General features: G+C 41.5%; 2 protein-coding genes and 1 pseudogene across 29 annotated transcripts in view; 2 read left to right on the forward strand and 1 right to left on the reverse strand.

Moving 5' to 3' along the window:
• PAPLN (papilin, proteoglycan like sulfated glycoprotein) overlaps positions 1-23,500 on the forward strand; it is a 93,691-nt gene that overhangs the window by 30,849 nt on the left and 39,342 nt on the right. For 3 of the 12 annotated variants that reach the window (XR_010405247.1, XM_064571294.1, XM_054513778.2), the window contains exon 27: positions 8,947-11,196. The exons of 6 other annotated variants lie outside the window; for them this stretch is intronic. Coding sequence is in view for 2 of the 6 variants with exons in the window: in XM_054513778.2 (XP_054369753.2) it covers positions 8,947-9,065 (119 nt within the window). In the remaining 4 variants the exon portion in view is untranslated. Of the gene's footprint in view, positions 771-8,946; positions 11,197-23,500 lie in introns of those variants that run through there. 3 more of the 12 variants (XM_064571293.1, XM_045901150.3, XM_054513779.2) reach the window with 1 other exon arrangement.
• NUMB (NUMB endocytic adaptor protein) overlaps positions 918-23,500 on the reverse strand; it is a 190,642-nt gene continuing 168,059 nt past the window's right edge. For 13 of the 17 annotated variants that reach the window (XM_064571303.1, XM_064571297.1, XM_064571302.1 and 10 more), the window contains 7 exons: positions 17,179-17,253; positions 15,153-15,293; positions 11,193-11,397; positions 8,653-8,946; positions 6,754-6,903; positions 3,885-4,124; positions 918-2,978 (listed from right to left, as the gene is read on the reverse strand). In XM_064571303.1, the coding sequence (XP_064427373.1) occupies positions 2,263-2,978; positions 3,885-4,124; positions 6,754-6,903; positions 8,653-8,946; positions 11,193-11,397; positions 15,153-15,293; positions 17,179-17,253 (1,821 nt within the window). In that variant the 3' untranslated portion in view covers positions 918-2,262. The remainder of the gene's footprint in view (positions 2,979-3,884; positions 4,125-6,753; positions 6,904-8,652; positions 8,947-11,192; positions 11,398-15,152; positions 15,294-17,178; positions 17,254-23,500) is intronic. The other 4 variants (XM_064571310.1, XM_054513793.2, XM_045901162.3 and 1 more) reach the window with 2 other exon arrangements.
• Positions 21,947-22,511, forward strand: LOC123861760 (centrosomal protein 15-like; annotated as a pseudogene).

A 23,500-nucleotide genomic window follows, 5' to 3' on the forward strand; every position in this document is an offset into this window, starting at 1 on the left:
CTTGCCAATTGGCAACATCATTCAGAAGGTAAGTTTGAGGTTAGCTAGCTCTTCTCAGAACTATCACAGAGTAGTGGGCTAAGGTTACAGGAAAGAGTAACACTCAAGCTAGACCAGTGGTTCTCAACCCTCTTCCATACTGGGAACTTGAAAAACAAAAACCAAAACAACCTGGGGTCCTCCCCCAACCACTTTGATTTAATTGGCCTGGAGTATGGGCCAGTGTGAGGATTTTAAAAGTTCCCCAGGTGATTCTAGTATGTATCCAAGGCTGAGACTCACCGCTCCAGCAGGACCCTTCAGAAGGTGAACCTTGGTTCCAGTGTATTTTCTGATGACTAGGCTGGGGGTGGGGAGGGTGGTGCTGAGATTCTGTACCTCTACTCAGCTCCTAGGTGCAGTCCATGCTCCTGTTCCAGACCACACTTTGAGCAGCAAGAATCTGACATCAGAGATATGCTTAGGGTCAACCAAAGCCTAGAGCAGAAACACAAAAGTGAATTTTAAGCATATACTAGTCCTGGTGGGCAAAACAGATGAAGGGGATTAATCCAGAGGTACAATCTTCCAGTTATAAGTCACAGAGATGAAAAGTCTAACACAGGGAGTATAGTCAATAATATTGTAATAGCATGAATGGTGACAAATGGTGACCACACTTATTGTGATGAGCACTGCGTAATGTATAGAATTGTTGGATCAATATGTTGTACACCTGAAACGGTAACACTGTATGCCAATTATACTTCAATAATAAAGAATAAAGAATATATAGTCCCAATAAAAGATTTTCTAGCCACCAAACCAGAGTTCTGTAGCAGCAGCAGAACGGAGCAAGAACAGACCAAAAAGAACTAAAAGTAAACACATTTGCTAATAAAGAAAAGGGGAAAGACCAGCCCTTCATGGGCAAAAGCTTCTACCACGAACATTTATTTTTGTTAAAGCAGATTATAAATTCTCATCAGTACAAATATATATAACTTACATTTGATTGTAAGGCCAACGTTCAAAAGTAAGAATGAGATGGGACCTCACATTGTTACCAGAGGTCAAGAGGCCGCCACTGGCAACGGGACGTTCTGCTCACCACGTGGGGGGACAGACGCACACACAGCTAATAAAACTAGAATCTCCATCCCCACAAAACTCGTGGGGACAAAACCTAAAGGACAAAACAAGACCCACATGACAAACCAACACAGTAGCCTGCGCTCCCCATCGAGGGATGTGATTCTGTCATTGTCACCTTAGTGTTAAGTAGAGGATTAACATAAACTGCAGCAGTATATGAAAGAAGATGCATATTCTCTATAGAGTATTTAGATTGATTCCATTAAAATAATGACATTAGAATTTCATCACAGGTTTAAAACCAGGACAATACTGCTCTTTCATTTTCTTTAAAACTACAACCTAGTGACTGTATTGGTCATTTGCATGATTGTTGCTGCAATGTGCTACTTAGAATGAATGATACCAGATAAGCTAGGGACCCCGTTTGCAACTCCCAACCTTTCCTCTCTCCGCTTCAATAGGCATCACTGATAAATCAATCTTATGTACAATTTCTTACAGCTAACCCTTTTACCTTTGGCAAGATTACTTACAACTCATACAACTTTTTAATATTGAGAACTATTTAAAATATTCTAAATGCATAAAAATAAAGATTTTGGCTTTTTTTTTTTGATATATATATTTATAATATTTATTCTTACTCAAAGTGGAAGCTCAACTTTGCCCCTAAAATATAGCTCTGTTGGGCAGCTGCTGATGTGCTCTCCTGGGAATTCTGGCGACCTAGCCTGCCTCCCGTCCCCAGCCCAAGCACAGGCCACCATGTTCTTGATCTCTAAGACAGGCCAGTACTGAGAGGTGGCAGGTGAATGGCCTGAAAAACAAAGGGAGACTGTTTTGCTTCCATTGTGTTTTGAATTCCAGTAAATGTGCTTTGAATACAGATTCCTGTTCAGATATTTCTGCCTCTCTGTTGCCAGAGATTTGTAAGGGGCTGAGGGAGTAGGAGGGGGACAGAGGGAAACATTTCCTTGACTTCTTTAGCCTAACTGCAAGACAACTCTTCTCTAGGAATGTTTTTTCCGTTTTTTTCAAAATCACCTCTCCTAGCACTCTCTGCCTGGACATGCCTTGGGACCTTTGGGATTGGTGAAAAGTATACTGATTGGGAACACAAAGTTCCCTTTGCTCCTTTGACCCCCTTGCTAAGTACAGACAAAATACATAAGCCATAGAGACTGCTTAAAGTTCAATTTCAAACGTCTTCTGTAAGTCACTGGAGAAAGGATTGGTGGGAGAGGGGTTAGTACGCTGCTTGGACTTGCTTTCTAATGCAGCCCACTGGGCTTCGAAAGGATCCACTGGGCAGGTGCCTGCAGGAACCTCTGTGTGCTTATCTCCTGAGGCCAACCTGCCATCGTCTACACCATTGAAAGCTGCAGAACCGTTGAGGTGCTGAGCAGGCGGCTTAAAGAAGGGACTGGCAGTAGCACTGCTTGTCTCATACTGTGGGAATGTCTGCTGCTTGACCAGGCTAGGAGACTGATGGGGGTGGGCGGCCTGAGGGTGGCCTGCAGTGCCAAACACGTTGGCTACCATCTGGGAGGGAGTGATGCCCACCACAGGCACATTAGGGGCTGGATAGGGCATCCCATTGGCCACAGGATAGGACTGGGCAGGGACAAAGGCTGGCTGCAGGGGTGGGACCATGCCCACTGGCACAGGCTGAGAGGTGAGGAATGCGTTCCCTTGGAAAGGCGGCGCTGGCTGGGTCATGGCAGTGGGTGGAGGAGGCTGGAGAACTGGCTGCAAAGGAGCAGCTGAGGCCTGGGGCTGCTGCGCCCGGACGCTCTTGGACACCTCTTCTAACCAGCGGTCAGCCTCAGAGGGAGTGCGTCTGTGACCAGCCTGCAAGAGACCTGGAGATGCAGCACCAGAAGATTGACCCCACTCGGTCCCTGGGAATGAACAAGAGGGAGAGAGACAAACGAATCAGAATCTTCAGGGGTTTCTTTTCTTTCCTGATAACCTTGGTTACTTGAATGAGCCTAACATGTGGAACAAGTCCCTCAATGGGATACTTTGTGGTTCTGGCCGGTGGGAGAAAAGCCTCTATTACCAGCCAAGGAGGGGTTGTTTTAGGACAAAGGGAACCTGTCAGACCATGCTGCTGTCTCAGCCATGCTGAGGAGCTGTCTAGACAGGGCTCGACTACACAGAACGAAGGCAGCTGGCTGGCATCAGAAACCCTTTCCTACTGCTGCGGCTCCTCCATGCTACAGAAACCAGCTTGCACATGCTCTGAAGGCCCAAGGTGATTCACCTTCTGCTCTAACAGAATAAAAAGAAAATAACCAGTAACTTGGCAATGTGCCTCGTGGTCCCTGTCTCGCTTCAAGACACATGTTATCCTTCAGGTGAACTGCCTTCATTACTATTTAAAATTTGTTCCGATTTTATAGTTAAGGAGTGTTCACTATAGGAAAACTAGAAAGTATAGAAAAATATGAAGTACTTTTGGCAGCCCTTTCTGTAGGCCTGCCATCGTAAGAAGCGGGGTACCCCCTTGCTGCAGGCATGTCCACACATCTCCAAATTCAGTGGTCGACTCAGGGCCCAGGAATCTGTATTTTATGAAAGCTCTAGGGGGTGATTCTGTTTCGTAGTCCTAAGAACTATCAAATCTAATCTCTCGAGTTCCTCTCCTTCACCATCCTTTCCTAATAGTAGTGTATTTCCAGGAGGGAAACATACTGTTCCTAAAAGGGTTTCTCCCTGGTTCCCACTCAGGTAAATGGTCGATTTCTTAATCGGCGTCACTCATCTGATCCCAGAATCCTCACCACCATCCGTGGCCACCTTACCCGAATGTGTGGCTGCAATTCCCTTGTTAGCAGCATCAGGGGCATGGGCCCAGGGGTTGGTTTCACGCACAGGCATTGCTACGGGTGCTAGAGCAGTATGGGCTGGCTTAGCAGCAAGCACATGGAAGGCTGAGTCAGTGCCATTAGCTACAATGGGAGCAGACAACATCGATGGAGTCAATTCATGCAGGGTGGACGGGCGACCCCCTGGAGCTGGGTCAGTCAGGCCAATGTGCGATACTGGTGGAACAGGTTAAGACAGAAAAGTTGGTGTTGGGATAACCATGCCATCTTGCAGTGGATACACAAACCTTCTGGCAAAAGGGAATTAGAGGTGGTCATTAAAATAGCTATACTGAAGGGGCGCCTGGGTGGCTCAGTCGTTAAGCGTCTGCCTTCGGCTCAGGTCACGATCCCAGGGTCCTGGGATCGAGCCCCGCATCGGGCTCCCTGCTCGGCAGGAAGCCTGCTCTCCCTCTCCCACTCCCCCTGCTTGTGTTCCCGCTCTCACTGTCTCTCTCTCTGTCAAATAAATAAATAATAAAAAAAAAACCCTTAAATAAATAAATAAATAAATAAATAAAATAGCTATACTGAAAAAAAAAAGTCAAATGACCATTCTAGGAAAATCTGTCTATAGGGGGAGAGGGAATGAAACCTAGAAAAACAATTTCCAATTAAGCTGAACAGAGCTGCTTTGTCTTACAAGCAGCGAAAATCTATTCTAGATATAGCTTAGCCTTTGGCATAATGATGCAGATAAAGCATTTCCTTCTCCTACCACTTTTCCAAAAGATCAAATTATGCCAACAGTAACAATGGGTTAAATATAATGATCCCTTATGATCATCAATAGTACTTCATTAATAGTACTTCAGCGTGCATCATCCTATTTCTCTCAAAAACCCCATAAAGCTGGTATACTCATACTATAAATGAGAAATCAAACTTGGAATATGTTTTCATTTGCTTAATAAATTTGTAATTCACTACAGAATTAATTTCATCTCTCTTCTTTGAAGATTTTTTTCCCCTCAGGAATGGTCATATCTCAAAGCACTACTATTCTTTCCTCTCTTTTTATTAAAAAATCTCTTAACCCTTGCTCCTTTACTCCAGATATCTAATCCATCAGTCTCTATTCCTTAGTCCAGCTCTCTATCATATTTAGTTTGGAGCAGACAAGCAGGCACCTTCCCCTGCCCTTTGCTTTAATCATTCCCTCTTTAAGACTAGGCAACCATGCTTATGGCATTGGTACTATTTACCCCAGGCTTGTCTAAAAGTTTTGTAGTCCTAAGAACTATCAACTGACAACTAGAGCTCCCATAGACTGGGAGCCCCTTAAAGGCAGGGAAAGGACTATGTTCTATTCAGTTTTGTACATCCCATTGTAAATAGGCACAGAGGCAACAGAGTGGAACAGGTACGATATTCAGAAAGACCTGGGTTTAAATCCTGGCTGTGCATTTGGGCAATTTGCTCAACCTCTCTGAGCCTCATCTTCCTTAACTGTAATGCTTACCTCAAAGGGTTGTTGTGGGGATTAAATGAGATGAGAAAATGCATGAGTCCTTACCAAGATATGGCAGACACTGTGCTAGTAAGTGCTCAATAAATTGTGCCTATTATAGGTATTACAAATATTTGTTAGATGAAATGAAAAGCCGTTTGGTGCACATGATTATAATGGATTTTTTTTTTTGTTTCTGTTATTAAAAAGAGACTCTGAAGGAAAGCATGTAGTAGCTTCCTGACGGGAACGGGGTACTGTCTCCACAGCAAAACTTCTGAGCTCTTTCTCAAAAGAAATGAAGAAATGGTGATTATAAGAGTTCAAATTCTAGAAGTCTGTAATTTAAATTATATATAGACTCTTTGTGGACTTCAGAGTCAATACCAACTATTAACTCGGCATCTATGAAAACAACAACTTTTAGTAACTCCTCAATGCCTTTACAAAGGCAAATTTTAGGACACTTGTTATAGAAGATGAAATGAACTAAAGAGCCAAAAGAAATACCTTTTTCTTTATGAGCCTCTCGTGACAGGGTGGAGACTAGGTGAGTCCAGGGCTTCTCAACTTTGGCACTATTGATAATTTGGGCCAGATAATTCCTTGTTGTGAGGGCAGCTCGTGTGCACTGAAGGATGTTTAGTAGCATCCCGAGCCTCTATGCATATGACAGTAGCAACCACCCCTCCCAGGCTGTAACACCCAAAAATGTCACCAAAGAATGCCAAATTTTCCCCGAAAGGAGCAAAACTGCCCTGGGTTGAGAACCACTCTGCTAAAGAAAGCAGACACCGTGGGATGCCTGAGTGGCTCAGTAGGTTAAATCTGCCTTCTGCTCGGGTCATGATCCCGGGTTCCTGGGATCGAGGCCTTGTTGGGCTCCTTGCTCAGCAGGGAGAACTGCTTCTCCCTCTGCCTCTGCTGCTCCCCCTGCCTGTGCGCTCTCTCTCTGACAGGTAAATAAAATCTTAAAAAAAAAAAAAGGCATACATTGGAACCAACTCTGACGACTGCTGCTTCTAGTGAGCTAGCTGGAAACTCTGACTCTTAACAGTTAAGTGGCAAATAAAGCAGTGAGTTGGGGACTACAAAAGCTCTTAACAGAATGGGGTCAAAGATGACAGGTACAAGCAAAATGATGAATGCAGACATTTCAGGAAACGGGAGTGGGGACAGAGCACAAAGACATTGTGGAATTGGGGAATTAATGACTCTGAGACATTATCAGACAGGGAAATTAATGGGTCTGACCAGCTCTTGGGAAACCCAGGATGCCAACCTAGAGTCAGTGAGCTGTGCCATAAAAGTACAAGCGTCAAAGAGAACAACTGAATGGGCCACGAGGGCACACACCTTGAAAGGCAGGAGACTGTGGTGCCATCACCGTCACTGGTTTGGTCATTGGGGCAGATGAGAAGGGGTCCTCGGCGGGTGCGCTGAAGGCATTGGTGATCTGTGAGCACAGAGAGCTGATACTCTCTGCCTCTCCTTCGACTTCTGGCACTGCAAGGCAAACAGAAAATGGCTCCAGACAGAAAAACTGAATAGTCCTGAAATATAACAGTATGACACAAGGTGGCATTTTATAACACATCCCTTATTTGTGAAAGGAAAAGTCTCAACTGTCAAGTGGGGCTATAAAAGCAGCTTCAAAAAATTGATACAAAATGTCAACAATTCATGTACTAAGGAGTATCTTCCTGTGTGAAACTACTGAGAACTTGGTGTTCTCTTTTTGTGCCAGTTAAGCTAGATCCTTCTGGAAGACATCTGCAACCTGTTTGTCTTCCAACTAGTTCCCAAGGTCTGAGTACAGTTCTGGAGCCACTTAGTAACTCTGTCAGGAAGTGGGTTAAAGTCAGGGGCACCAGTGCAGCTCCACCTTTTTCTCTGTAAGAAGCCATGACAATGTCATCACTCTTTTTTTTTTTTCCAAAGTAGCAAGTATAGGGGCGCCTGGGTAGCTCAGTCGGTTAAACGTCCAACTCTTGGTTTCGGCTCAGGTCATGAGCTCAGGGAGAGTGTGAGACTGAGCCCTGCATCAGGCTCCGTGCTGGGCGTGGAGCCTGCTTAAGAGTCTCTCTCTCTCCTTCTCTCTGTGTCCCTTCTCCCACTCCACACCCCACCCCCGCTCTAAAAACAAAAACAAAAACAAAAAACACCAAAGTAGCAAGTGATAATATGAAAAGGCAAGCTGAGGTCCAGGACTCCAGAGCCTTTGTTCTTAATATTGACTCTGGGATACTTCTATGTCACTGGGGAAGCTGATAATGTGTGCTGAACCTTTGTTTTGCTCAGCTATGGAAAGAATAGTTTTTGTTTCCCATCTGCTCCAGAGGGAGAACTGAAGACAAGGTCCTGAAAGCATCTGGAGTTTCCGTTTTTACAGGAGCTGAGAGCTGGAAAGAGCCTCGGTAATCATCTAGTCCAATTGTTGTGTAGGTCTAGTTTCATATGTCAAAAAAACTTAACTCTCTGGACTTTCATATATCATCAGTGGGAGTGTCTTAGTGAAACACAGCTTCCTCATATCCTGTTAGAGCACTGGCTCGACATGGCTCAGAGCAAAGTAAAAAAGAGCCCAATGAAAGCACTGACCAGATCTGACACTTTAGCTCCGGGTCTTACGAGGAGGACAGAGCTACCAGGGCTGGCCCAGCTATACAGGGGCCACACAAAGGTCTGTGTGGCAGTTCTGGAAGGTAACGGGTATGTGTGAGCAAGCCCACGGTCTCTGATGAACAATAGATTCTCGACTTAAACAGGAAACCCGTTAAGAGTTTCCTCTGTATGGAGCCAACGAGCCACGAGGACAATGAGCACTTATCCATTTCTTCTGATACACTGACACTAATGCTATTTGAATAGATGTGTTTCCAAAGCCTTTTAAATTAATTCTCTGTTGGGTCCCAAATGGTAGAATAAGAACAGAAACTCGATACCCCTGATGTTTGGAAGCAGGTTGGCTGAGAGGTAGTGTACTTCTATCAGGACAAACCACAAACCTTGTAGCTCAGTCTACGAATTCCCATCGTGGCTCTGTTACCTATTTGTTGAAAAGAAATGAACAATTCACGTCCCCCTCCAAGAACCTTAGTCTTCTCCCAGTGGGTAATGACACGAGATACATATAACCATCAACCAGCCTCAGAGAGAGGGGGTGGCTAGTTTGGTGGGATTAGTGTCTGCACTGGGAGTGATGATGATGCTTCAGTGCTAGAGCACCAGCGAGTCAGGTGGATGCTGCATTACCTGCATTTTTTATGGGGAAATCAGTCTTCCTCTGCATAGTGGAAGGCAACTCGTTGATACGCAGGGATAGCTGGCGTTTAAAGGGTGACATCTTCTGGCTGAGAGCAGGAAATCCTCGGAACGAGCCTTGGCGAGCAAGCTGTTCAATGGGTGCGTGCCGACGCGGGATGGCATGAGGATTGCTCGTCTCCAGGGAGGCAGTGGCATCCGAAGTGGGAGACGTGGGAGAGGACGGGGGTGGGGCAGTATTGCCAGGGGCCGCCGATGATCCAACAATTGTCTTATTTGTTTCAGCTCAAGAAAGTCAAGAGAAAGAGGACCTTAGCAGTCTTCAAATAATTCCATCTTATACAGCCGAGGAACTCAAAACCCTCCTAGGTCCTTTTACCCATCTCCTTCCCAATGTCTCTTAAAGGACAGGCTAGAAGCAGGGCTCAGATCTCCTACATTTCAGACAGATAAAAGGTTTAACATCCTACTACACGTCATGGCATATCTACTAAGACACAAATATTAGATCTTTGATTCTCATGCAATGATTCATAGCTTAAGACTTGAAGACTCTGACCAAGATTAAAACAAAAAAAACAAACCAGCACCTATGAATTCCTAATGTGAGGTCCTTTAAAGAATGATGATTCATAGTTTTCAATGCCTGTTCACTTGTTTTTTGGGAGAGAGAGGACTTTGGGAATGCCAGGGTCAGAAAGGTCCAAGCAAGTATGTTAGATTAGATGTTAAAGAATGTCATAAAGGAGTGTTTAAATCACAATGTGCATTTGTGGCTCATCAGAATAAAAGCATAGAGAAGTAAAATTTTAAATTGGATTATTCCTAAATATAAAACGATTTCCGTGTGAGCACCAGCTGAGTCCCATTCTGATCGTGGCAAATCTTTATCCGCCTCTGCTTGTAATCCTCTAGGTGTTAGGACTCAACCACTTTGGTAGGTGTTATGTGCAGCAAAGAGTATTATTTGGTGGTATTAAAGAATGTGCTTTCAGTCTGAAAAATCACTGAAGCACACTAAGTAACAGCTATATATATTAAATTTTCTGATAAAAACAGCATGGTGTTTTTTATTCTTTGGTATCTGGTGCAAATGTTTGTAAGAAATTTAAAAAAATCATTACCCAGAATTTAATTTCAAATAAAATATGTATCTTTTTTTGGCTTAAGAGTCAGAGTTGTTTGGGTCAGTAGTAGATTAATGGTGTTCTCTAAAATGGCTGGTTTAGAACTAAAAGGATATAATAAAAAATAAGCAAGATTTTATTAATGTATATTTAAACTGAATTGTTTAATTCCAAAACATTCCTTGTTAGTTTCAACTCTAGCTGTACACAAGAATGCAAAAGCGTTTTCCCTAAGCCCGATCACTTAGTTCTGCAATACACTCAAACCTGACTTTGGACAACAGACTCCTGAGTAACTTGCACAGGCATTTCTGCTATGCTGCCATGTGTACCTGCAAAAAATTCACCAACTCTGCAAAATCACACACTACAGTTAACAGGGCTTTGGGAAAAAGATGGGTTAGCTTCTCAAAATCCACGGACTTTTTTCACTGAAGCACGAAAACACAGCCATCATCTACTACGAAGGGCGCTGCTGTGAAATCTCCCTCTGCATTTGCACCCAGCATCACCATCAGTGGGCCCTTTGCAGCCTGAACCTGGAACTTGTACTTCTTCCTTCAAGATGTAGGTCATTGGTAGCATTTGCTTCTCAGAGAGATCAGATGCATCAGAATTAGAAGTCTGTTCCAGGATGTAGATTTCCCCAATTTTGTTTTTAAACATGGGGGGTAATAGAAGGTTTAAAAAACTTTTTTAGAGTTACAGTACCAACAACGACCAATTAGCCTGAACCACAAATAAGTTTGTTTTTACACAAGGCAAAATGTTGGGGACTCCAGCTTAAAATTATAATTTAATATACAATTTAACATATCACTCTGGCAAATGAAATGAATAAATTATCTTAAGTAAAGCTTATGATGCTTCATTGTAGTGGGCACTGTGCTTTGGTGAGCAGCCCCTGAGACCTCCTTGTCAGTCAGGCTCCCTCAGAGCAGCTTCTTCAAATGCATTCTCAGCCTCCTCCCCAGACAGCTTCCAGTACTGGAAATGGTAAACACCTTGGAAGCCACAAAACAAGCCACTCTAAAGGAAAGGCCTTTGTTTAGGTTTTCAGCTTTGTTCTGAAGGTCTTCATATATTGCTAAGAGTTCTCTCTGGCTGTGAGAAAGCTTACCCCTGCGAGCTTCCAAATATTAACCTGCTGGGAAAAACGGCTTAAATAACTGCAGTTGTGGGGCGCCTGGGTGGCTCAGTTGGTTAAGCGACTGCCTTCGGCTCAGGTCATGATCCTGGAGTCCCGGGATCGAGTCCCACGTCAGGCTCCCTGCTCAGCAGGGAGTCTGCCTCTCTCTCTGACCCTCCCCCTTCTCATGCTCTCTATCTCATTCTCTCTCTCAAATAAATAAAATCTTAAAAAAAAAAAATAAATAACTGCAGTTGTAGCAGAACAGACTGTACCTTTCTTGGCATCTTGGATTTGTTTCATGATCTCCTCTCTTTCTGCTTGCTCGGTGGCTGTTGTGACACGGAATGATCCTTCTCTTGTAAAAGTGGTCCGACTGGCATCAAAAGTAGCAGTCACTCCACATTCCTTCTCCCGCTTCTGCTTCCGTTCTAAACAGGCCGCAAAAGCACAGCCTACTGCATGACTCAATCTTTCACCCTATACATAAGAGAAGGTTTAAAAAACTTTTTTAGAGTTACAGTACCAACAACTACAAATTAGCCTGGACCACAAATAAGTCTGTTTTTTATACATGGCAAAATGTTGGAAACTCCAGCTTAAAAATTATAATTTAACGTATCAATATGACAAATTAAATGAATAAATTATCTTAGGTAATGCTTATGATACTTTACTGTGGTGGGCATTTGCTTTTGTGAGCAGCCACTGAGACCTCCTTATCAGTCAGGCTCCCTCTCTCACTTATGTTAGCTCTGGCCATCAGCTTAGGAGACACTATTCAAGGTCTGAAGCCCTAAGTCTTGACACAAATCCTGCATTTGCCACTTAGGCGAACAGTGGTAATATGTACCAAGCATTTCTAAGAAACTACTGAAAAGGCAGGGCAAGTTTCAGGAGCCTAAATAGGCTGTCAATGTATCTAGGAACAAAAGATGCAAACTTAAAACTTCGGATAACTAAATACAACTCCAGAGATGACTCGGGAATTATGAAAAGGAAAGCTTAGCTTTCTCAGTCTCCCCTTTCCAAATGCTCCCCTCCCTAAGCACCCTTCCCCATTTTAGGTCCTCATCACTTTGATGCTTTCCCCCTTACCTTCCCTATCTTCTAGCTCTCTCTTACCCTAACTCTCCCTCCAAACACACACAGGCAAAAGTTAAAGCAGGTTTTCATCCACACTCCCTACTTAGAAAGGAATTAAACGGATAAAATTTGATTTGTTTGTGTGTGGGAGGAGAGGAGAGCTTTATATAAACTAAATATTGTTTTAAAGATATACTGAATAACCTTGAGTAAATTTAATAAACTCAGTGGGTTGTTTTTATTAGGGTTATTCTTGTATTTTAAACCATACCCCTAATTGTGGAATAAAAAAATCAAAGATGATATAGTAACTGCTGGAATCACTAATAGTGAGAAGAGGTATTTGAGAACAGGGAGCCCTTTGTGGAATTTTCAAAATCACACTGTGTAGGCAGCTACTCCTACATATGGTTCTGAGCAAGTAACTTCCCTGAATTTTATATGCCAATATCAGATACCATAGGAAGTTATGTATGAAATGCCTTTTGTCACACTAACAGAAACTGTAAGATTTCACATGACTGCCTATTAAAAACTGACAGTTACTTTTTATTCATCCACATGAGTTTCCATCTAACTTCTTAGGAGGATGATATAAGAGTAGGGCACTGAAGCATGAAATAGGAGGGAGTACTGAAAGAATTTCAGAACCTGTCTGCATTTGAACAGCTCTATTACAAGAATAGATCTACAGCCCAAAGAAGCTTATTATTTCTCCTAGGCCTAGGGTAGAAGTTCTTGAAGAAAGGCCCTCTCCAAGCCCCATCTGGGACCCACTGAATTTTGAAAAACTCTGAGGGTGGGGCCTAACAAACTGTTATATTTTTATTTTATTTTTTAGAGATTTTATTTATTTGTCAGAGAGAGAGCACGCGCACAAGCAGGGGGAACAGCAGGCAGAGGGAGAGGGAGAAGCAGGCTCCCAGTTGAGCAAGGAGCCCGATGAGGGACTCAATCCCAGGATCCGGGGATCATGACCCGAGCCGAAGGCAGATGCTTAACCAACTGAGCCACCCAGGTGTCCCAGCTAACAAACTGTTTTTAACAAGCCCTCCAGGTGATTCTGATACAGAACAACCACTCGCCAAGGAGATTCAAACAGCCTGAAGGACCAGGATTTGACAGTAAAACAGTGTTTTAATTAATGTAAGGGAACCCTTTGGATTTTGTGTAGCGATAGCAAAATACACCACTTTGTGACTTAACTTAAGGTCTGAGAGACAGAAGAAGAAAGTGTAGTTTATTTACTTCAACTCATTCTCAAAGCACTGCGTCAAACCAAGGAGGAATAGCTTTGACAGTATTAGCCACCATTTTTAGGGCAGTGACCATGTGCCAGACCCTATACTAAGAGTGCTTTTATTAATTATCTAATTTCGTCTTCACAACTATTATCTCTATTTTATAGAAGTGGAAAGTAAGACTTAAAGAATGTTAAGTAACTTACCCCAAAACCCACAGTTACTAACCAGAATCAGACCTGAAACCCAGATCTGAGTCAGAGCCTAGACTCTTAACAGTTTATACCACTGTCTCCAAGAGCTTTTTTTTTTTTTTAAGATTCTATTTATTTATTTGAGAGAGAGAGAGAGCTGCATGAGCACGGGGAGGGGCAAAGAGAGAGGGAGAAGCAGACTCCCCACTGAGCAGGAAGCCTGATGCAGGGCTCCATCCCAGGACCCTGAGATCATGACCTGAGCTGAAGTTAGATGCTTAACCAACTGAGCCACCCAGGCGCCCCTTTCCAAGAGCTTTGAAAAATATTTTGGTGAATTTTAGAGTATGGCCATCACTTCCTTTTCAGATAAACATTGGCAACAGTTTACTGAGTTGTAGCCTTCAGGAATGGCTATACTGCCTTATTCTGTCTGGACTTTAAAAAACTCAATAATTACAATTATACACTCAATGCTCTACTATAGTTAAGATCATCATCATCTAAGAGACTTGTCTTTTATGTCAGAGTTCTGGGTAATTTTTACATGAAAGACGACAGGTTATTTTTTTCTTCAAAGACTTTATTTATTTGAGAGAGAGATCAAGCGAGCATGGGGTGGGGGACAGAGGGAGAGGGAAAGAAGCAGACTCCCCGCTGAGCAGGGGGCCCGAAGCGGGGCTATCATGACCTGAGCCGAAGGCAGCCGCTTAACCAACTGAGCCACCTAGGCACCCCTAATTTTTCCCTACTTTTAAACAAAACCAAAATTTTCTACTTTGCAACAATTTCTGGCAAAGTTCATTGTACCATAATTTAGTTTTTTTTTTTTAAGTAATCTCTATCCCCAACATGGGGCTTGAACTCGTGACCCCGAGATCAAAAGTCCCATGTGCCACAGACTGAGACAGCGAGGCACCTCAGTATTTCTTTTTAATTAATTGAAAAAATATATATCCCAACTCAGTTCTTTCATTTGTAGTAGAAGTCCTTTGCAAATAAATTAATAAGCACCTTTTAATGCCAATGTCTTTTTTTTTTTTTAATTTTTTTAAAAATTTTTTTTCGAGAGAGAACATGAGTGGGGTGAGGGGCGGAGGGAGAAGCAGGCTTCCTGCTGAGCAGGGAGACCAAAGTAGGGCTCAATCCTGGGATTCTGGGATCATGACCTGAGCCAAAGGCAGATGCCCAACCGACTGAGCCACCTAGGTGCCCCTAATGCCAATATCCTCTACCTAGATGTATTCGCAAACAAATACATGTAAGAATCTTGAAAATAGTTCTTTTTTTATTATGTTCAGTTAGCCAGCGTATAGTAGATCATTAGTTTTTGATGTAGTGTTCAACGATCCATTAGCTGCATATAACAGCCAGTGCTCATCACAACACGTGTCCTCCTTAATACCCGTCACCCCGGTTCTAATAATGAAAAGTTTCAAGTAAAGTTTAGCAGCCACCATCACCAGAGCACTTTTACTTTCCTTAAAGACCTTGGCTCTCAGTTAATCATCTTGCTCTCTGAGCTGCAGGGTCACACCAAGAGTGTGAACTACCTGAATAAAAGGAATGAAAGCAGGCTAGTTTAGGCACTTCCAAGTGCTATAAGAGCACGTGCTTATACAAAAATGTAGTGGAAACTGCTTGGCCGAGCCAACCCAGGGTGAGTTTGGCTAGCCGAGGCTAGTCATGATGAAATCTACACTGTTGGACTCACCGTGTCCTTGACAGCCATAAAGCAATGACAGATCCAGCGTCGAGTAGTGCCGTCCCGGCATATGTAAGAGAAGGCTCTATCAAAGTTCCTATCTGGGGCACAGAAAGAAACTTTTTCTATTGTCTGGTCAACTATGAGGTCCTAGAAAAAGGGAAGCACAAAGAAATAGAGGATTTACCAGGTTATTCAAGCTTCTCAGAATAAACACAGGATGTTCATTTCACAATACAGAGTCTCTAAAACTAATGCATCGAGACTATGAAACAGCAAGATCTGAGGCCAGCAGTCTGAATACTAAGAATCTGATGTAGAAGAGATCCCAAGAGGCACTTTGCCCAGATGCCTCTCTCACTTCATCTTCATGTTCTAAAACATATGCTTGCTGATTTTAGTTTTATCATAGTACATTTCATGTTCAATTTGGTAATATATATGAATCAATATATTTCATCCAATTCCCATATAATTTGTATTAACTTAATGATCATTTTGAGTATGACTTTCTTTAAATACTTGCTGAATGGCATTGTAGCTACACAGTATAAACATTACACAAAATGTTTTTTTAAAATCTTGAGGCTCTTCTATGTTATATTCCTACAGCCCAGAATCCCTAGATGCTGAGGTGGGGCTATAAGTGCTAAAACAAATGATCAAAAAAATGGCTTTTATAAAGCATCACTATGAGAATTTCTGTTGCTCCACAAACCTGCCAGCCAATTTTTTAAAATTCTGCAATTCTGGTGGCTCATTATGATTTTATTTTTCATAACCTTGATTACTATGAATTTCCTCTTTAGCAATATGATTCAAGTTTTTTGGATTGTCTGCCATTTTTCTTATTAACATGTAGGAGTTCCTTAATATATTTTAAATATGAGCCCTTTATAGATTATATACCTTGCAAAATTTCTTTTCCATTCATGATGGGTCCAAGGGTGAAAAGCCACCAATTACTCTTATCACTAAAGTGGAAAGAACCAAACTAATGAATGCCAGTACTATAAGTAGCCACCAGGGGGCGATACCTTTACGAACTGGTATAAAACAAAAACTGCCTCCTTGTACAACACATTTCATCCAAAACACTAAAGAAAACTGTACAAGTTCTTAACAATAAGCTAAATAAAATGATCACTGTTTCCAATAATAATAATAATGTACATTTAAGACTACCAGTTCTCTTGAACTTAAAAAAGGGGGGGGGGGCCTCAGATGGAAGTTCAAAAGAACCAATGCAAATATAGTAATAGTTGTACTTAAAATGTGTAAGTTATCCACCAAAACTGCTCTTTACCTGCCAGACTGCCTCCCCCTTTCAGTGACATATGAATTATTTTGAAAAACTGCCTTCTTGTTAAAATTTCTCCAGACTTTAGGTCTCTTAGGAAATTTTATTTAATGATTAAATGTGCCTATATAACACTTAATGCTCTCTAAGGTCAGAGTCTATGTCTCTGTTTTTAGGCATGTAGGATCACTTTCTTTCCAATGCAAAATGCCATCTATGATGTTAGATATTGCGTAGATTCTAAGTAAATGTTAACCAAATGAGCCGTTTGTTAGTCCTTAAGATTTTGCTTAATTTGGGTTTTCAGTTAAACAACAGGTTACTCATTTCAAATATCACTTTCTAAGAATATAGTTCCCTTTATTAAGGAACAAGAAGAAATTTCAGATGTGATATATTTTTTTAAAACTTTGGTAAAAGTTCCATCATGTTTTACATCAAATTTGTGGCGGTGAACATTTTCTTAAAATGTGTAAGAACAAAATTTTAACATTAAATGCAAATGCTTACTACACTAAACATGCTGTTATGTAGAGCAAAATGTTGTGAGAATTCTATTTTTCATAAGGTAAATGAATAACTAAATTTGTTTTCTGAACACTCATATCTCAGAAGACTGTACTTTGGACGAAGTGGAAGGATACAGAATGACTACAGCAGCTTAACGGCATTACATTTGATCATTAGGGATTAAAAAAAATTAAGCAGTAACATTTAAGCTTATAAAATTTTTACCTTAGTTTTCTCATCCACAACTCTAAGTCCATCTGCTGATACCCACAGGACTGCTTTAACTGCTTTCTTTCCAGTCTTTTAAAGAGAAAGCAAAAAGGAAGGGGGGGGAGACACAAACATATATAATATTAAAAAAAAAGCCATCTTCCCTAGAAAACACTGAGTTCTGCCTTCCAAAAATCACAAGTACAGATGGAGTCCAAGTTCAGGAGGGGTGCCCAAAGCCAGATACTCAAATCAAACTGCAGAAACATTCAGGAAAAAAACAAGCCAAAGCCATTATTTTAGAAACACAATGCAAAACAATAAGATAAAATTAAGTGAAGGGAAAGGGACAGGTGGACTCAAAACCAAGGTATCACATTCCATAAAGGGCAAAGAATTCATAAATAGATTCTTCAGCCCTTTAAAAAATCAACCAAGAAAACCAAGAGTCAGGTAAATATTAAATACATAAGGAGTTACACCACAAGTAGCTTCTACAAATGTATTTACAGTAAAAAGTAATACATAAGTCTAAATTGAGATGCTGACCTATCCTTTGACTCCAATGTGTACAGCAGAACCCTTGGTCATCTGAAATTTTCATGTTAAACACCCAAGAAGTCTTCATTATTCCTTTAACCATCTTTAAAGACCATTATTTCTTCCCTCACGATTAACACAGAACTGGTTTAGTTTTTAATTTGATATTAAATGCATGGAGACATTTTGGGGACATAGGAGGATTAAAAAACTTGAAAAAAATACTAATATTATTACATGAATTCTTTTTACTGGCTGAGAAAAGACTTCTTTTGGCACACAAGAATCACGTGAGAACAAGCTGATGTATGCGTATTCCTGTGATGGAATGAAATGGGACAGTGGGACTTTGTAATAGTAATTTAACAGCTTCCTGTCTCTTCAACTGCTCCAAGGATGAAAGCAAAATAAAAGCTAAGAATAGGTATCAGATTATAGAAAGTATAAATCAAAAGGAATCTGGTAGTAAAACTGCAGCAGCCGCCTCTAGGAGGGACAGAAGAGGATAAAGAAATAGCTACCACTTTCCTCTGTATGTGTCCAAGCCCCGCACTCCTCCACATTTATTTAAATGAACTATGTGCTCCACTCCAGGCTCATCATCTCCACCATCACCAGGCATCTGGTAAGAGCCTATTACATGCCAGGCAGTGGAAACACTTCTAAGAGTTGATAGTCCACTGAAAGGCGACACTTAAACAAAAAAATAATACAGTAGTAAGTGGTATAGTAGGGCTGCAAACAACGTATAATGATGTCAGAAAGGAGGCATGGTCAAATCTACTTGTGGAATCAGGAAGGTTATTCGAATGAGAAGATCAAAGTAGGTACTGACATAATTTTTCTAGATCCACAAGGTAGGGGCAGGGAGGCAGGGAAGTGACAGAGGCAGTGGATATGACAGGCAGAGGCAGCAGCTGCACAGCCCATGGAAGCAAGCAACGTGGCAAGTCTGCATTCTACAAATACTTGAGTATGACTTGAGAGTGGGATGGGTAAGCAAGGAACAGTGGGAGATAAAGAGTAGGAAAGGCTAGTCATGGAGGGCCTTGTATGCTTGCTGAAGAATTCTAATTCTGTGGGCAATTAGGAGCTACTAAACAAATTTTTAAATGCATTTTTAAAATATCACTGTGGCAGCAGTGTAGATGGATTGGAAAGAGACTGACAGGAGGCAGAAAGACCACAACACAATCCCAGATGACAGAAAATGAGGGTGAAGCTCTCTTCATTGAGATAAGGATAGAGATGAGAAAGGTTTTTTTTTTTATTTTTAAGATTTTTTAAAAATTTATTTATTTGACAGAGAGATAGCACAAGTAGGCAGAGCGGCAGGCAGAGGGAAAGGGAGAAGCAGGCTCTCTGCTGAACAGAGAGCCCGATGTGGGGCTCGATCCCAGGACCCTGGGATCATGACCTGAGCCGAAGGCAGCCGCTTAACCAACTGAGCCACCCAGGTGCCCCGAGATGAGAAAGTTTTAAATGGAAAATATAAGGGAGAAGTCAGAGGATGCCTCTCAGATTCCTAGCTTGGGTAATTAGGTATACGGTACCACAACTAAGAGAACAGCAGAGATGCAAAAAGCAAGTTTAAGGAGGGAAGAATAAGATTTCAGTTTTAGACAAGCCAAGTTTGGAATGCCTATGCAATATCCAGGTAGAGATGTATTAATAGGTAACTGGATACAGAGATCTGATGCTCAGCAGAGAATTCTAAAATGGAATTTTAGTTTTGGGAAATATCAATCATGGGAGTAATAAGAGGGCCAAGGACAGGAGAGATTATCAACAAATAATTGGGAGAAGATGAGTCTGAAATATCAGAAAAGGAAAAACCAGGACAGGAGAATGGAGAGACTAGGGTTATTGACACTAAGGGAGAAGGGTTTCAAGAAGTAGTGGGGGTCCAAAATGTCAAATGTTGCAAAGTGATCAAGCAAGAAAAGATGTGAAAAGTGTCCATTGGATTTACCAACAAAGGAGATGTGGTAGAGTAATAAAGGCTGTAATGGTTAATTTTGTGTGTCAAACTGGCTAGGCTATGATTGCAGTTTTATTGTCAAACAGTAGTCTAGATGTTGCTCTGAAGATACTTTATAGATGTGATTAACATTTACAATCAGTTGACTTTAGGTAAAGGAGATCACCCTTGATAATACGGGTGGGCTTCATCCAATCAGTTGAAAACATTAAGGGTTAAAAACAGGTTTCCCTGAAAAGAAATTCTGCCTCAAGTCTCTAACATAGAAATTCTGCCTGAGCTTCCAGCCTGCTGGCTGGCCCTTAAGATTTCAGACTTGCCAGCCCCAATAATTGCATGAGCCAATTCTTAAGTCCCTCTCTCTTTTTTCCTTTTAAAGATTTTATTTATTTATTTGACAGAGAGAGAGATCACAAGTCGGCAGACAGGCAGGCAGAGGGAGAGGGAGAAGCAGGCCTCCCGCTGAGCAGGGAGCCTGATGTGGGGCTCGATCCCAGGATGCTGGGATCATGACCTGAGCTGAAGGCAGACGCTTAACGACTGAGCCACTCAGGCGCCCCTCCCTCTCTCTTTCTATATGTATAGACAGATGCCTAAATATATACATATGCACAAAGAGAAAGAAACAGATGGTGGTCCTCTTTCTCTGGAGGTCCTGACTAATACAGAAGTGGAAGTCAGACTAGGATGAGCTGAAAAGTAAAAGGCAAGACGTGTCTGTAAATATTAAATACTCTCTTTAAAAAAGCTTCCCTAAGCTTCTGCACAGCAAAGGAAACCATCAACAAAACAAAAGGCAACATACTGAATGGAAGAAGATATTTGCAAATGATATATCTGATAAGGGGTTAATATCCAAAATACATGGAAGAATTTATACAACTTAACACCAAAAAACCCAAATAATCTGATTAAAAATGATCTGAGGACCTGGACAGACACTTTTCCAAAGACATACAGATGGCCAAAAGACACATAAAAAGATGCTCCACATCACTAATTATCAGGGAGATGCAAATCCAAACCACAATGAGATATCATCTTAGACCTGTCAGAATGGCTAGAATCAAAAAGACAAAAAATAACAAGTGTTAGTGAGGAGGTAGAGAAAAAGGAACCCTTGTGCACTGTTGGTGGGAATGTGAATTGGTGCAGCCACTGTGGAAAGTACTATGGCAGTTCCTCAAAAAATTAAAAATGGGACTACCATATGATCCAGCAATTCCACTACTGGGTATTTACCCAAAGAAAATGAAAACACTAATTCGAAAAAATATATGCACCCCGATGTTTACTACAGCATTATTTATAAGAGCCAAGTCATGGAAGCAGTCCAAGTGTCCATTGATAGATGAATGGATAAAGAAGAGGTGAGATATACAGGGACGCCTGGGTGGCTCAGTCGTTAAGTGTCTGCCTTCGGCTCAGGTCATGGTCCCAGAGTCCTGAGATCAAGTCCCACATCGGGCTCCTTGCTCTGTGGGAAGCCTGCTTCTCCCTCTCCCACTCCCCCTGCCTGTGTTCCTTCTCTCGCTGTGTCTCTCTCTGTCAAATAAATAAATAAAATCTTAAAAAAAAAAAAAAGAAGAGATGAGATACACACACACACACACACACACACACCCCGATGGAATATTACTTAACCATAAAAAAGAACAAGAGCCTGTTATTTGTGACAACATGGATGGACCTACATGGTATTATGCTAAATGAAATAAGTCAGATAGAGAAAGACAAATACTATATGATTTCACTTATATGTGGAATTTAAAAAACAAAACAAACGGCAGAAACAGATCCCTAAGTACAGAAAACCAACTGATGGTCGACAGAGGGGAAGAGGATGAGGGCATAGACAAAACGGGTAAATGGGAGTGGGAGATACAGGCTTCCAGTTACGGAATGAATAAGCCACAAGGATAAAAGGTGCAGCATAGGGGATATAGTCAATGGTACTATAAGAGCATAGAAACAGGTGGTAGCTACACTTGTGGTGAGCAGAGCACAACACGGAGATTTGTTGAACCACTGTGATGTACACTGTAACTAATGTAACATTGTGTGTCAGCTATACTTCAATGAAACACAATTTAAAAGTTGAAAAAAAAGTTAAAAAATAGGTGCTGGGACCCAGCATCCACACAGTAGTGGGTACCTTCACAGAAGAGGTCCGAGTGCGGCTCGGACAGTCCTTTGGCTTTTGCACCCAACCAGATGATTTGCCTCCAGGCTCTGAGCCTTCAAAGCACTTCACCTGATTTTCTTGTAAGATTTTATTTTTAAGTAATCTCTACACCCAACGTGGGGCTCAAACCCACAAACCTGAGATCAAAAGCCACAAGTTCCACTGGCTGAGCCAGCCAGGTGCACCACACTTCACTTGATCAGATACTTGTCCAGGCTCTTGAGTCAAGAAAGCTTACTTATAATAAGTAAGCTTTGACTAAAGATGATATCCTGGTTTGTTCAAGAAATTCACCTTTCAAAAAGACATGAAGAAACTGTATCACGAATATTGTTACTTCGACAAATGGAGAATTAATTTGTAGATGAAAACAAGGAAAAGGTTTCTCAGATGCAAACAGCTGAGACTGCGTTTAAAAGGAACCTTAGTCTTTTAAAGGATATAGAAGCAGCAGAGAAGTCTTTACAGACGTAGATTTACCCAATTCCACCACTAGAGGTAGTTTCTCTTGCAATTCTTCACTGGGCATCAAAAGAATGTATTCTCAAATGGGAACAGTTTCTTTTAGGAAGAGCACCATATCCTACTGGTGTTGAAAATGAAAATGAAGCAGAAAGTACCATTCAAAATGAGGCGCAGTGATAACTTCTTCACACACTCTTTCAAAAAACCTGTTTAGTACAGCTGAATATTAAAGAACATGCAGGTCGTTTCAGGAACTTTAAGAATAAAATATGCTCATATTGTCCCATTACCTCCTCAATGACCATGAAGATATGAGAATCTACTGACAAGTCTCAGGTTATCACTTTGAGACCTACTACTACTTCATGGTCATGAATTTGCTTTCTTCCAAATCCATGGAAGTGTTAAGAGCTAACATTGAAAGGTGGACTGTTACTAAATAAGTCACTAAATGAAAAAACTATGATAAAAAATAAGTTTTCCTACAAAAAAAATAAGTTTTTCTACAAAAAGAAGCTATAGGACAATGGGGGACAGGCAGAGGATCAAGGGAGATCTTTAAGAATTATGATAAACTAGCAAGATATACTAGAAACAGAATGGGCTTTGGTGTAAGAGAAATAGTCTGAATTCAGTGCCACTATTCATAAGCTAAGCAAGTTATGGAGCCCCCTGAGCTTCCATTTCCTTCATCTGTAAAGTATCCGTAGGATTGGTAAAAGGATCAGAGATACATATAGTACTTGAAATTGAAAGAGGGTAATAAATAATTCTTGAAATTGAAAGGGGGTAATAAGTCATTGGTAGCCATTTATCATCAATAGTAACTTTAAAAAACTTCTCCCAACAGTGAAGCTTCTTGAAAGACATACGTTAAACAAGAATAGATCATGCTTACATAATGAAGGAGAAAAGCCAGTGGAGAATGGAGACTGAAGGCCCGAGAAAGGGAAAGTCCTCTAGGAGGCGGGATGGGATGGGGCTAGAATACAGGTTTTAGACAGGAAGAGGGATGTCCCTTCCGTGAAATGGAGTAACAGGGTAAAGCTGGGTAAAATGAAGACAGATCTGTAAAGGAGGAAGTGGCAAGCTGAGGAAGCTCACTCTGGAGAGCCATAAATTCATCTGCGAAGGAGAGATTACCTGCTTTACTTTGCTGGGGAGAG

This window comes from Mirounga angustirostris, unplaced genomic scaffold, assembly GCF_029215605.1.
Source record: "Mirounga angustirostris isolate CCGP_5_RB_7025 unplaced genomic scaffold, mMirAng1.0.hap1 SCAF_9, whole genome shotgun sequence".
NCBI lineage: Eukaryota > Metazoa > Chordata > Mammalia > Carnivora > Phocidae > Mirounga > Mirounga angustirostris.